At 43.0% G+C, this 15,950-nt stretch overlaps 1 protein-coding gene across 4 annotated transcripts in view; it reads right to left on the bottom strand.

Annotated features, from left to right (window-relative positions):
• Positions 1-15,950, bottom strand: part of Pdzd2 (PDZ domain containing 2) — a 370,241-nt gene that overhangs the window by 244,665 nt on the left and 109,626 nt on the right. For all 4 annotated transcript variants that reach the window (XM_063258033.1, XM_063258030.1, XM_063258032.1 and 1 more), the window contains one exon: positions 575-1,405. In XM_063258033.1, the coding sequence (XP_063114103.1) occupies positions 575-1,050 (476 nt within the window). In that variant the 5' untranslated portion in view covers positions 1,051-1,405. The remainder of the gene's footprint in view (positions 1-574; positions 1,406-15,950) is intronic.

Genomic DNA, 15,950 nt, shown 5'->3' with positions numbered 1-15,950 from the left:
TTGAGTGAGCTCCCTGGCTGGTATTCTACATGTTGTCACACATCCCTCTGGACCCTGCTCTGTGCTTTGTACCTTTGCTGATGTTAATCTGTCTCCTTTCACTGTAATGAACCATAACTATCACAACTTCGTGGAGTTCTCTGAGTCCTTCTAGTGAATCCCTGAACCCGAGAGTGGTTTTAGAGACCTCTTCATTCACCTAGGAAACAACAAAGCTGTCCAGTCTTAACTTAGTATCACGGTGGGTGGCCACATGGGTAAAAAATAGAACTGTGCTTAAAAGTGTTCAGTAAACATTCTGATGAGATTCAAGTGGATCTTCTAGGAAAGGGTTTCTGGATTTTAAGGCTGGTGGCCCTGAGCTGTTGTCTCTAAAGTGATACGAGATAGACAAATGGAAACACATCTGGGTCCTACCTTTGGTGCTTCAATTCAGTGTATTTTCCTTGAAGAAGATAATGGCCATCAGCTTCTTATCAGCAGAGGCTGTGACTTGCAGCTGCTGACCAGGCATAAACACAGCACGGGGTCCTGTCTGCAGCCCTGTGCATATCCTGGCGCACCCCTCACTTACCTGGCCCCACTGACGTCGACTCCAACCATCAGCTGCCCGTTCAGGGAGAGGATCTCGTCCCGCAGCCGGACCTTCCCGCTTTTCCCTGCCGGGCTGTTCTTCCTCAGCTCTGTCACCCAGATGCAGCCCACGTCCAGCACAGGGCCCTGGTGGGTTTTCCTCTTCTTGCCCCCTCTGCGCTTTTCACCATAGTCCCCGAAAACAGGGATGTTCCCAAAACTGAGGCCCACAGTCTCTGTGTCCCCCAGCTGCTTGGTGAGGTACACAGTACAGATCTCCATTTCTGGGGGGCTGTGGTCAGGGGAGACCGGGTTCTCATCCACCGCCAAGTTGAGCTGGATGTATTCCTGCAGCTTCCGGATGGCCGCCTGGCACAGCCGCTGCTCCGGCCCATCCCCGCCCTCCCGCAGGCTGTTCTGCAGCCACTGACAGAGGAGGGGCAAGTGCAGCCTGGCATTGTCCTGGGTGATGGGCATGGTGCTCACTCCGGGACACCAGCATCATGAGAGGTCCTGCTGCTGAGGGCCAGACCCCTCGGGGCCCCATGTCCCTTGGGAACCCTGGCTGTCATCAGTTCTGCCCGTGTTCATGTTCAGGCTGGTGGATGGGCCCAGGAATGCCTCCTTGAGGCTGTTGGCCTTGGCAAGAGAAGGACAGGACACAATCAGAACAACAGTGAGACAATGGCTTCAGAACACTCAGCAAGGGAAGCCAAGAAGTTTCCAGCAAGTCCCTGTTTGGTTCTTTTCACAGCAAGATCCATGCAAGTGCCATGGAGATTGGGTACTCTTGCAGCAATGACAGCGTGGCCTCCCTTGGGCTCATTCACGCCTGAAAGAGGAAGAGCAAAAGACAAAAACTTCAGTTACAACAGTGAGCTTCTGGCATAGAACATATGGCCCTCCAGATTACATACAGAAGGACCAGGTTTGCGTCTTAGACACCAGGAACTTCCTTCTTCCCCAGTGTGGCTTCTTCCCCAGTGTGGCTCCTGCATGCTGTACACACACACACACACACACACACACACTTCCTTCCCTCACACAGAAGTGTTCACTAGGAAGTATCACTGAGCAGCACAAAAGTAAAATGTCTTTTGCCAGGACACATTTCCCAATATACCATCAAACTCACCTCCAACTGGGAGCCTGTAAAAACAAAAACAAAAACAAAAGAAGACCCTGGGAAGGTTGCGGAGGGGTGCATAATGTCACTTCTACTGAGAATGGATGAATTTGTTGGAGGGGGAATTAAACAGAGTTGGTAGATTCCAGTAGCATGTCAATAAATTACCTTAGCAACTAAGCATTTCTTTTGAATGCTAAAGCTGTCAGCTTCAGGCTAACAAAATTAATTTAAATTATCATGGATGTGTGCCTGAGATTGGACTCTAGTTGCAGAATTCTATATAGTAGGCTACTAGTTGGCTAATGCAGTAGGCTTCTGGGGCCACAAGTCCTGCTCACTGATGAAATGGATTGATTTCAGAAGACGAAGCTTTTGGCTCTTCATACAGGCCCATCACAGATGAATGTCAGTGTCAGTATTTGTAAATGCAGATGTCTGGGCAAGTGCAAGGTCATGAGTTTGATCCCCAGTACAAAAATAAACAAATAAAAATAATAATAAGCTGCAGATGTCCAGTCTGTCTTTTAAAGGGCAACATGTTGCCCCCTGGAATGCTTCCCTGGGTTTTGTGGAAGAAGCCCATTTTTCACAGTAAGGGTTGAATATCCTTTTTCTGAAATCCTTGAGACCTGAAGTGCCTTGGATTTCAGATGGTTTTGGATTATGGAATATCTCCATGTATACAAGGAAATATTTTGGGGCTAAGTCATGTCTAAACATGAAATTCATTTATGTTTCCTACCCACCTTCTGCATACAACATAAAGGGAACTGTGCAATATTTTTAGTAATTTCATAGTATGGAATTTTCCACTTGTGGCAGCAGGCTAGTGCTCAGAAAATTTCAGATTTTGAATGACTTTGGAATTAAGTTAGGGTATAGACTGATGAGTTGGACACTGTCATTGTATTTGATGACATCTCTGTTGAGTCCAAGGACCTGAGAGATCATTTAGCTCAATTTCCTCGTTTTAAAGATGAGGAAACAGCTATAGATGTTGTTAGGTCTAACAGAAAATATTTTGATTTCTTCAAATGATTTTAATATATATAAAAGATTTTAATATGTCTGTGTGTGAAGTTATTTTCAGTGAGAGGTATTACTTATTTTGGCCAAAGAAGTCTTTGTATAAATATGGATTATCTTTTCTTTGATTTCCTCTGCGTTTTCTTTTAATAACTCTGTTATATAAAAGATATTTGTTAAACTTTTGATTTATTTAAAACCAATTAAGAGCTGACACTCAGGTTCTTCGGAAACTCAAAATACACTATATTGGAAATCTCTTTTTGGTGACTGAGTAATAAGGTCATATATTATTGACATGGTTTCTGACACCTCTTCCATTTGTTATTATTTCTTGCTAAATCACTTCCTGAGAAGCAGGAGAATGTTTTTCACCTTAGATGACACGGTTTATATTGACTTTCTCAAGGCGAAAGTGAAGTTCAGGGGAAAGGGTGAAAGGGACCGCTTTTCTATGTTTATGGAGAATGGAGGTGAAAATTTTCTTTGATGGAGAAGGATATTTGGCAGTGGAATTCAATGAACCTTTCACTAGAGGACCAGTGGTGTGCCAGGCACAGGGCAGATTTCAAAAGGGGAATCTGGGTGTATTAAAAAGATACACCTGCAGCAGCTGGCCAGGTGGCTGGTCGCTATGGTAAGCCAAAAAGGAGCCATAACTTCTCATCAGAAGTTTGAAAAAATGTGTCCCTAGAGGAGATAGCTTTGGGGTTGGTCTAGAAATTGGTTGCTTTTAATAGTTTCTCAAAGGAAGGAAGAGGAGACAAAAGTTGTAGGATGCAAAAATTCATGATTTTCTTCTGAATCTCTATGACAAAGATGGAACCAATGGCCAAGCTTAGAAATACTGTGAGAAAACGAACTCTTTCTATGGTGATGATTGACACTTAGGTTGTTCTAGAATACAGAGACCCCCTGCATGTCAGTTAGGCTGATCAAGACAAATGAACATAAGTCTGAATTTCTAGGAAGGTAAGCTCTTAAATATGTCCAGAACCCTTTTACAACTTTCAAAGGGGACTTTTCACACAGTCTCTTTGTTGGAAGTGAGTTTGATGATAGATTGATGAGGCTTGTCCTGGGCTTATTCCTTCTAAATCAGCCTGTTCCTGACAATCTCAACCTACCCAGCCCCACTGTACCCAGGCCCATACCCAGTCAGTGATCCCTGCTGCATGACCACCAAAGAACCTTATAGGATGGGCACACATATAACTTGTGCTAGAAGCTTATGGCCACTCATCTGCAATCCATCCTGTTTTCCTTTATTTGTGGGCTAGCAATGTATTCACCTACAATGCAACTGCTCTTCCAGGAATGGATTGCTATATGACATTCTGACCAGTGAGATGGAAGTAGTAGCTGCTGGGTGGGGCTGACACCAACATTTGTTAGAGAGGAAAGTAGAAAGAAAAAATACATCCCCATGTTGTTTCATTCACTGTTATGTGAATTTTTCAAAATCCAGCCAATTAGCTGAATTAAACCTCAAATAAATAAAGAATTTCATTCTAGAAGTAGGAAAACTAAAATTAACAGGCCCTCTACAGTGGAATTGGCTGAGCAAGAGAGGCTGACCATACAGGTGTCAAGGACTTGGATGTAGAAGATGGGAAAGTGGTGACCCTAGTAATATAATGTGAAATAATTTGGTCAAACTGCCAATTGCTTTACCTTGAAAAGCTATTTTGTGTTGCTGAGGTTATAGAATTAGGGGGCCCGACAGAAAAAAATTATAGATTGCTGGTAAGTGGTTTGTCTCTTGCAGCAAAAATCGGGAGCACATCGATTCTATGGGCATTCAGAGATGGACAGACATATCACAACACACAGTAAGTAGCATATGTTAGTTATAATCGAGAGAGATGGGAACAGCTCATGAGTTAGAGAGTAAAGGCTATGAATCATCAGGAATTGACCAGAAACACATACTAGATGCTTAGTAATATGTGTGAGGAATTCACATTGCCCAACCTTGCTAGCAACCACCTGGAGTGGCTCAACTCCTAGAGCCATCTTAAAACACTTCATTTCCCTCCTTCTTTCCTTAAATAGACTTAGAAATGTGTTTCATCCCTAAAAAGTTAGTCCTCCCCACATCTATGAAAGAGGTGGCCATGGAAAAACATGCATAAAGAATAACTTCCCAGAAAGAGGCAAGGATAGTGCTATAGTTTGTGTCTAGATGCCCCCACAAAGCCTCATGAGGTCATGGGGGTGGGCTTCTAGAATTTGTGATTGATTCATGGTCCAATACTGGAATTATAGGTGTGGGTGCTACATTGCCCTGGGGTGGGTAACCTATATACAATATGAGGGAGGGAAAGAAGCCTGCCTTCTCTGTCTTCACCTTTTGGCTCTTGTTGCTTTTTCTGTCTTCTGCCACCATGAACAGTTGCCATCTGCCATGCCACCCTGCCTTAGAGCTAGCTAATATGGACTAAAACCTCCACAAACTGTAAGCTAAATAAACCTTTCCTTCCTTAATTTTTGGCATTAGGTATTTTGTTTCAGCAAGAAGAAAAAAAGTAATCAAGACAGATGATCATAAACAAGGGCTCTATCCACAGACCAAACAGCTGCCAACTTGGCCATCTATAGACTCCCACCTTGCCCTGGAAGATTTGATCATTGTAACGGATAGTTGTTGCTATGTTTTCTGTTCTCCTTTTATAAATGGAAGTTTTTTTTTTTTTTTTTTATTGTAGTTACTTCACTCCTTCCCCAGGATTGTATGTTGGGTGTATTGGGGATTGTTTCAGGAAGTCACATCTAGAACTGGTAGAGAAAACCATACAGTACCCACTTGAGTATGATGACTGGATGAGGTTTGGGAGCCACCTCTCAGGAATGAGGAGTTTTTGCCATGCATGGCAGTGAGTTATGTTTGAGTAATCAGAGAAGGGGACCATAGCAGAGTATAACTTGCCTATACATTATTCCTTCTCCCCTTTTCCTAACAGAAACCCACTGTGTTTGTGGAGCAAGTACCCAGCCAAAAAGTTGTTTCTTGGTTCCCCTTCAGAGGAGGGTGATCATAAGATACACTCCACGAAGTTGTTGGTTAAAACTTCAAATGTAGCCTCCCCCGCAACTCCTACCCTCACCTATTTTCTTGCTTAAAATGCATGTGATGTGGAGCTTTGGCAACTTCTTTGTGACCAATCATAAGGCAAAGGCCTGACAGCCTTTAGTAAGCTGTACCAACTCACTTCTTCAGACTGTTACTACAAGAGAGGAAAACAGGCCTCTACTTTGTTAAACATTCTGTTAGATGAATAAAATCCTTAATTAATGCATAGTTTTAATTAGCTCTTGTCTGTCAGATTGAAGACCCAGAATATAGCATAATCCTGAGTCTTTCAGCTGCAGCTTGCTACTTTGCCCATTAGCAGTTATTGAGTTATTACCTTGATTTGGAGACACATATATGTGCGCACACACACACACACACACACACCTTAAATTAAATTGAATTAAAAATACAAAACATGTTTCTGCCCCTTAGAGAGTTGAAAGCACACACAAGCTCTCCTACTGATTTATCAGCACCATTATGACATTTGTAGTGTTACAGGCAAGCCTACAACTGATTGGGAAACACTGCAATACAAATTATCAGGACTCCATTAAGTGGGCTTGTGTTTTAGAGGACAAAGGTACTGGCTAGTTTTTCATCTATGTGGCTGACTTGGGGCTAGCAGGAAACAGTGCACACAAAACCAAGGAGTTTGATCTAGCCTGTATTTCATGAACAAGAGTGGCTTATACCAGGCACTGTGCTAGGGCAGCAAAGAAAACATGAAGCCTTGTGCAGGCTGAGCTCCACTGGAGAATGAGACAATAAAATAAACAGAAACAATAAAGTGTGCTAAGGGTCATATAAAGTGTATCTATGGGTACATGATGGGTTTTGGGAAGCAAGAGATATGTTCCAATATAAATTACAGTAATTGAGGACGGGGGGGGGGATGGGTATGTTACCCATCTATAATCCCAGAACTGATGCTGTGAGTTCAAGACCAGCCTGAACTATATAGTGAGACCTTGTCACAAACAAACCAAAAAACAGAATATGAGGACATAGTAGGGACTTCAAGGGTTACCCTACCAGCCTTTAGTTTTACAAGTGAGAGAAATGTACAGTAAGACAGGCCCACATTGCCAAGTCAGTCACTGTGGCTGTCCATTATATCTGGCCCCATTACATCTAGCCTATGTTGCAGGAACTGGGCAGTCACGATGCCACCAATCCTATAGATCATAGCATCAACATATAGCTAATAAGTTTAGTAAGTTAATAAGTTATTTGATTACTGTTAATAAGTTCTGTGAATTAATAACTTCTTTGATTGCACTGGAATGATTTTTTTTTAAAAAAAATGAATAATTATTTCATAAATCCTTTTAGAACCACTGTTCTGTTTAGATGCTTCAGGAGTTTAGACTGTGTCACAGGTAATCTACCTGCTATAACTGATGAATTAACTTGTGGTACTGGGGATTGAGCCCTGGGCCTTTGCATTGAACTAATCCCCAACCTTTTTTTAAAATATATTATTTTGAGACAGGGTCTTCTAAGTTTCCCTGGCTGGGCTTGAACTTGTGATCCTCCTGCCTCAGCTTTTCAGAGTGCTAGGATTACAGGTATGTGCCATGCCAGCTTATATCTAAATTCTTAGCATGTAACTTGCACAGGATCTGACCTCATCTTTAATTAGCAGTAATCCAAATATTTATAATAGCTGGTAATGCACTCTATTAGCTAGCTGTAGGCCCCCAGGCAAGGCATTTAAAATCTTTGAACCTCAGTTTCCTTATCTTCAAATGAGGTGGTTTTTATGAAGTTTCTCTCCAGCTCTACCATTCTCATGGACTTTGGAGCTGAGTTAGCAAGACCAGGATGGAGTCACCAGCCTCATTACAAAGGACACACACAGCACATGGAAGTTTTAAACTGGGAGGAGATGAGCCAAATTGCTTTATCAGACGTTGAGTATCTGCCAAGACAAGGGGGGGGGCAGGGATGGTTTTACATTCATGTGCACATAACCCCAGCCCAGCTTCTTGCAGAAGGCAAGAAGAAATGTATCACACTAAATAAACGTTCTTCAGAGCAGCAGAAAAACCCAGGTTTCAAGAAGTAGAGAGGCGTTTGCCTGGAGGGTGGGGTACACAGGAAATTCAGTTTCCACTAATGCCCCACGGACCCTCTAACTTGGCAAGGACCTAACTGGTGTGGGGGCTGGCTCTGGCCTCTCCCTGGATCGCTTGTTTCCAGGACTCTGAACTGGAATGCCTGACACAGAGAATCCTCAGAGGAAACCGAAAGATCACGGAGCACAAAGGTTCGGTCGTAGGTCTCTCTGGGAAGCTCCCCCTTCCCAAGCCTTCCTATGGGAAAGGCCACGGACAATGAAAAGGCAAGTCAAAGTCCATGGGAAAAAAAAGGATCCTCATCTGACCCATTCCAGCCAGGAACTCAGAATTAAGGAAAGGAAGACCATGGAGTGTGACTGTGACCCCTTGATTCCCTCGGTGGCTCCATGGCCACTCAGGCACCCTCTTGGTCTTTAATAGGGATGAGAGAGAAATGAAGTAGAGAGAAGACACAGATGGCATACATAGAGAGGATTGGACGGCAGGGATCCAAGTGGGTTCTACCCAGGGAACTCCCACAGTGACCCTGGAGAGGCCAGGAGAAACTGCGGAGGTGGACCACTATCACTGAAGATCCTGCTGTCACAGAGGCACAAGTACAGGACACAGTTAAAAGATGTGGCTAGGGAAGCTACTGTGACAAAGTCAGCATGGTGCTGACAAAAAACAAACAAACAAAAAACAAAAAACAGACCTGAGGATCAGTGGAACAGATTAGAAGAGGCAGACACAACTACAAAAACATTCAGCCACCTTATCTTTGACAAAGGGGCCAAACAGGTTCACTGGAAGAAAGAAAGCCTCTTTAATAAATGGTGCTGGAAAAACTGGCTTTCCACATCCAAAAACTTAAACTAGACCCATGTTTATCACCATGCACTAAGCTGGAGTCAAAATGGATCAAAGATCTAAACATTAAGCAGAAACACTAAATCTACTGGAAGATAACGTAGATAGAAATCTCGAGGACATAGGCGTAGGCAAAGAGTTTATGAACAGAACACAAACTGCACGCGAAGTACTTCAAAGAATCAACAACTGGGATCTCATTTTATTAAAAAGTTTTTGCACATCAAAAGAAATCGTCAACAGAGTGAAAAGAAAACCTATAGAATGGGAAAAAATTTTAGTCAGTTGTCCCTCAGACCAAAGGCTTATATCTAGAACATATAAAGAATTTTAAAAAATCAGGCCTTCCAAATTCAAAGACCCAATCCAAAAATAAACATGTACTTCTCAATGAAGAAATATGAATAGTGAATACATATACGAAGAAATGTTCAACATCATTGGTCATTCAAGAAATGTAAATTAATTAATTAATTAATTTTATCTCACTCCAGAAACAATGGCTATCATCAAGAAACCAACCAGTAACAAATGATCACAGGGCTTTGGGAAAAAAATGAACACTTCTCCACTGTTGATGGGAATTTAGACTGGTACAACCACTCTGAAAATCAGTGTGGAGATTCCTCAGAAAACTAGGCTTGGGAGTCCCATTCATCCAGCTATTCCTCTTCTGGGTATTTTCCCAGAAGAACTGAAAACATCATGCCACACCAATATATATGCTCCCATGTTTATCGCAGCATAATTTGTAATAGCTGGGGCTGAGGATTTAGCTCAGCAACATAAGGGCCAGCCTGGCAAGTGCAAGGTTGTGAGTTTGATATCGGGTGATAGCAAAATCTTCGAAACAACCCAAACGCCCATCAACCAAGGAATAGATAAAAAGAGTGTGGTATTTTTATACAATGGAGTATTACTCAGCTATAAAGAAGCATAGACCTGAGGCTTTATTGATAAATGGATGCAGCTTGGGACCATACTCACATGTGAAATAAATCTGACTTGCATGTATAAATATTATATTGTCTCCCTAGGGTAAAAAACTGAAAAAGTAAGATCCAAAATGTACAATATCGTGAAAGGGAAAGAAACTGTTCAGAAGGAAAGAACAACTAGGATAAGGGAAAGGAGAAAAAAAAGAAGGAAAAAGATTCTCTCAAGGGGCTGGAGGTTTAGCTCAGCAGCATAAGCGCCTGCCTTGCAAGCAGGCAGTTGTGAGTTTGATCCCTGGTACAGATAAAAAGGAAAAAGACAAAAAAAAAAAAAAAAGATTCTCTCTCTATATATGTATATGTATATGTATATATGTACATGTATGTATATATGAATATGTATATACTAGCAATATCTGTTGGTTCATCAAAATGAATAGTGTGTGCTTTCATTGTTTGATTGATCAACTTTTATGTAATCTGAACAACTACTTTGAAGACAATATGTAATATATTAACCAGAGTTAATCTGTTATTTTGTTTTGAAATTCTGTGTCCTTGTTTTTGCTCTTTTTTTTTTTTTTGTTTTGTTTTTAAAAGAAAAAAAAAAAGATATGACTGAGGAAGGCTGTGGGCAAGCCAATACCACAGTTGACGTCTATCTTGATGAATTTCCTTCCATTCATGTCTTTAGAACCTTGAGCTTAAAATCACGAATTCTGTGAGCACATTAAAAAGTTACCCTCTATACAATTACCGGTGACAAAGTGCACATACTGATTTTCAATTGGAAATGCAATTATTAAGTGGGCAGAGTGTTTGCATTGGCCCAGCTGATGCCTGTTTTCCCTGAGGGCAGGATGTGAGGGAAGGCAACCTTCAGAAAAAGGAGCACAGGTGAGCCTGGGAGAGGCCCAGCTGGGGCAGCGTCAGCCACCCACCCCCATGTGCAGCCTCAGCATTGCCAGGGAAGTTGTCTGTTCCACAAGACTCCCTTCTACGAGACAACACTGGTGAAGGCATTGCTAGCTTCTGGCTCCCACAGGTTTTCTGTCTTGTTCTCTGCATTAAGCAACCCCTTCATTTCACACCCACTTTCTCCAAACTGCACACCATGACATCAGTAAAGACCAATTTCTGTTCTCTGAATTACAGGCATAATCACATTTCAGTCCATCCCCCAAGATTACTGTGATTCCAGTTTTAGCTTCTATATGCTTTCATGGGTGTTCATGAAGCTGGCTATTCATCTGTGCCTGTTGCATTTACCACTTTAATTCTCAAAACAAAAACTTGTTTATTTCTAAATTCAGGGTTGTGAGGAGGTGGTCTCAGTGTTGCCCCTAAGTACCAAGGACACTGTTATGGTTTGAACATATTCCCCTAAATTCCTGTGTTGAAGTTTAATCTCCATTGCAGTGTTATTAAGAGGTATGGCCCTTTGGGATGACCTCACGTCATGAGGGCTTGGACCTTGTGCATAGATTGGTACCATGTAAACAGCTGGAGGAAAATACCTCAGGCTTCTTGTGCTTCTGCTTTTCTGCCATGTGAGGACACAGCATTCATCCTCTTCAGAGGAGGCAGCAATAAGGCACCATCTTGGAAGTAGAGAGCAGCCCTCTCCAGACATGTGCCCTACTGGTATTTTAATTGTGGATTTTGTGTTAGTTACTTTCTCATCAAAGAGAACCCATAATACTCCACACCCTCAAATTAAAGGAAAGGAAGTTTATTTTGGCTCAGCTTGTAGGCATTTCAGTCCACAGTCAACTGGATCCAGGGTAAGGTGGCATGGCAGAGGGGCATCACAGAGGAAAAGGAGCTCAAAACATGGCAGACAGGAAGCAGAGAGAGATCAAAGAGGAGCAGGGAAAAGAGATACACCCTTTCAGGTCACAGTGTCTCATCTTTCTGACTAGATCCCACCTCCTATCAGCAAGTCATCTATAAGCCCCCATAATCCAACGGCCTTCCAAAAGCCCCATCTATGAGTACATGAGGTATGGGGGGGCATCTAGATATAAACCATAACATTTTTTCTCTAGCCCCCCAAAACCCATGTGCATCCCTTTATGCAAAATGCATTTAGTCCATTTCCAAGAGTTATCCAAGCCCTCAGTTTCACCATTACTGAAAAGTCCAAAGTCTCCCCCAAGATTTAAGGCAAAATCTGTGAGCCTCTATAAAAATCAGAAGAAATAAAAACACAGAATAAGTGTTCCCATTTCAAAAGGGGAAAATAGGAAGATAGGAATGGGTCCAAAACAAGAGCAGAAACCCAGTAGAAACATATCTTGCAGTTCTACATCTAACACCTGTGCAGTCTGCTCTAAGGTATTGCCAAGTAGTGACTGCAGTCCCCATGACTTCTCTCTTGGGCCACATTTTCTCACTGTTTGTGGCTTTACTCAGATGTCCATTTTCCTGGTATCTCCATCTTCCTGGGGTCTCTACCCTACTTTCAGTTCTCCCTCACAGCTTCACACGCTGCCCTCTCAGGGGTACACTGCCTGGCCTCCGAGGCCTTTTTCTGAGATCTGGGTGCAAGTGTCCCTGGTCTCAAAATTCCTGCATTCTTCATGTACATAAAACCAGCACCATCTGGATGATGCTAGGATCTGCTGCCAGCTGAAGCAGTAGCTGAGCCCTTTGCATCTTGCTGGTGGTAGCAGAGGCCTCCAAGGACCCGGATGGCACGATGAACAGAGCGCTGGGAAATCAACTCCCCAGGCCACTTCTCCAACAGAGTGCCCTGGTGCTCTCACCTCAAAAATAAAATTTTTTGCTTTTGCAATTTTGAGCTGGGGAAGGGTGGGCCCCTGATGATTACTGGGATTCCAACTTAAGCCATTTTTCCTGTTGACCTACTGTATGCTTCTTACTGGTAATCTTTTCAGATATCAAGATCTCCTCTGCTCCAGTTTTGCAGGACCCAGCTTTACTGGAACTTTCTTTCTGGAGAAACAAATCTTTCCAGATGGAATTTTTTGCTCTTGATTCTCAATGTAGAGCCAGCTAAAACCCACCAACAAAAGCCACCACCTTATTTTTAGTCTGCCTTGGAATTTCTTCTACTGGATTAATTAATCCACTGCCCTTAGTCTGTCAATCTCCTATAATGTTTCTGGACATGGGTAAGATGCAGAAAAATTTCCTGCCAGAGAATAACATTCATACCTGGCATCTCACTGCCAATGGAGTCTTTGTTCCCAATGAAACTTCCCGAACCTGGTCTTTACTAACCACATTTCTATCAGTTTCTGGTCTTCTGCGCTCTGATAAGCATCTCCCATCAAGCTCAGCTTACTGCATTTTAGGGCTGCTTCTAAAGCTGGCATCTCCAAACCTTTCCATACTTCTCCTGTGAACTGGTTTCAAAGACTTCTGAACCACATGGTCAGATAGTCACAGCAATGACTCCATTTCTCTGGCACATAAATCTATTTTAGTTGCTTTTCTCACTGCAGAGACTTAATATTTGACATTGGCAAATCGAAAGAGGAAAGGCTTATTTTGGTTCACAGTTTGTAAGAGGTTTCAGTGCCTATACAGCTGGTGTGGCAGAGGAAACGGTGCTCATGGAATGGCACACAGGAAGCAGAGAGACATTAAAAAGAGGGTAAGGCTGTATGCTCTTCCAGGTCACACCCACAGTGAGCTGCTAGCAAGTAAGCTAGAAGCTGCCATATTCCAATTACCACCCCAAAGCCCTACCTATGTGCACATGATGTTTTGCAGGGACATCTGGATATAAATCATAACATATTTGCAGCCTTCAGAACTGTGAGAATTACAATTTTCTTTATAAATTACCCTGTCTCAGGTATTTTATTATAGTAGCACAAATGAACAAAGACAGACATCTTCCAGGTTTGGTACAAGTACAGAAAACCACAACATGGTCACACAATGAACACTTACAAGCTGTCTGATCTGCTCTGAAAGTGCAGTGAGTGCTTGAAGGAGACAAGGACAAGAGGAATGAGCTAATGTCACAAAAGAAATGCCAAGGGAATTCATGTTCTTTTTTCCACTCTTGACCCAGAGCCCTGCTGAGGAGCCTTATGCTGCTGGAATTCCAGGCAGTGTTAGCATTTCCCAGAGCCCTGCAGTCCTGTGGCAGCATCCCTGCTGCACAGATGGGGAAACAGATTGAAAGGGGACCTGTAACTCGGTCGACAGTCAGAGCACTGTGTGTCCATGATGTCACTTGGAAAAACTCGCTTCAGATTCTAACACAGGTTCTTCCCTATTAGACACACTACCTCCTTCCAGGAATATAGAAACCTGGAATTAAGCAAATATATACCTTTGTGGTTTCTTGTATGAAAGAACACACAGGCACAGCTCTTACAGGGGAGTTACAGACAGCTGAGCACGTTCTGGTTTAGGACAGAAGGCCTGTACATTGCTGCACCTGCAGAGAGAGGTGCTGTGGGAAATAGATGTTCTTGGGCACACTATCCATCTGGGGAATTACCAAGATCAGCAAAAGGGCCACTACCTGCCACCCCCTGAGTTCCACCAAAGCATTTCCAACATGCTTCAAGGATCCTGGTTAAGTGACTCCAAGTTCAGCATAAATTTCCTTGCAATGCTCAAAATGCGGGTGGTGCCAAGTCAGATTCTAAAGGAATCAGATGAAAATAACTGAGGACTTGTTCTCAACTTGAAATCTCCAGTCTTGTTGCCTGAGGAGGTGATTAAAATCTTGGCCTCCCTCCCTGATGCAGACGCTCTTGCCCCTGCTTGGCAGGCTCAGGTGCTCTCTCTATCTGCTGCTCAGTCTGGTCACTATCCTGTCTTCCTACTATTCTCCAAGACTCTCCCTTCCACCTTCCACCTATTTCTGTCCCATGAGTCCTGACACCAGAGAAGTGGAAAGAAAGATGCTCATGCTTCTAGTCGTCCTGGGCTCCATAAGGTAAACACTCGTTAAGACAGCAGAGAATCACTGCATCACTTAACAAACATCTAAGTGCCATAAACAAAGCAATGTCTTTGAGCTCAGGAATTTAAAATCTGAAATGGTTGTCCCAAGTCAGGCTGGGCTTCAGAATTACTTGGGTATGCTACGGCCAATTCTTGGAGATTTAGAGTCACAAGAACTGGGAGCTGTGTTGGTGTTCAGATGTCTTTTAAGGAGTGTTTTGGGTGAAGGATATTTTAAAACCCCTGAAAACTATTGGTGAGATGAGAGGTGCCCATTACCCCATGACTGAGACTGGGGTCCTGGGGAGACTTTCAGCTTTAATGTCCTAATGTTCCAGTAGATCCCTCGGGCTCACCCATATAAGGGTCATGTGTTAGATTTAGCAAATAATGCATAGTACCTAATGGAATATGAATTTCAGCTAAACTATGAAGAGTGTTTTAATATTGCAGCATGTCAGTATGTTTGCAATATTTGGAACATTCTTCTACTAAAATATTATTTATTCCCAAAATTCAAGTTTCACTGGGTGTCCAGTATTTTATGTGGCAACCCTATACCTACCCAGGCCAAAATGTAGCTCTTAGAGCCTTTGACCAGAATGCCTTGTCTGCCTTTTGTGACAAATGTAACCCAAGCCAGAACCTCCACCCTGCCACAAAAGGCCATTCACTTCCGCCTGGAAGCCAGTATCACCCATAGGCCCGGCCAGCTATGCTGTGCAGGACAGTGCATGAGTCGGCCCCCGGCCTCCAGTTTCCAGCTCACTCCAAAGAGCTTCTCCTCCTGGCTCCCTATCATCTCAGCCCCTTGTTTTGTGTCCCCAAATCTGCTTCTCTCAGCCTAGTTGCCTTCCCTGGATGCCCTTATTTGCCCCATCCCTGTAAACACCAGTGCCTCCAGCCAGTAGACCTCCATTATACAATGGCATCAAAGGATGAGAGGAGACCAGAAATACAGAAATGTTTGAAGTCACCTAAGAAGTCATGTGTCGGTGACTTTCAAACTGTGACCTCAGGACCACATTCTTCCACAGGTTTTTACCCTCAGCTGCGCTGATTTTGTTGGTGAATTGGCTTGTTCTGCTTGGTAAGACTTTATTTAAATGAAGTTAAATAGCTGAATACCTTATGAGAGTATAGGGTATACTATGGGCAATCAACTCTATGAAATGTAGTGTGTGTGTGTGTGTGTGTGTGTGTGTGTGTGTGTGTGTGTGAATCAGGGAGCTCTGAGATATGTTCCAAGCCCTTTTTATTTTGAGATAGTGTCTTGCTTAATTGCCCAGGCTAGGCTTGAACTTGCAATCCTTGCTTCTGCCCCCAGAGAGCTGAGATTATAG

Source organism: Cavia porcellus, unplaced genomic scaffold, assembly GCF_034190915.1.
Source record: "Cavia porcellus strain 051 isolate PalLab524CR breed Dunkin Hartley unplaced genomic scaffold, mCavPor4.1 scaffold_11, whole genome shotgun sequence".
In the NCBI taxonomy this organism is placed as follows: domain Eukaryota; kingdom Metazoa; phylum Chordata; class Mammalia; order Rodentia; family Caviidae; genus Cavia; species Cavia porcellus.
This window is presented reverse-complemented; position numbering and strand designations above follow the sequence as displayed.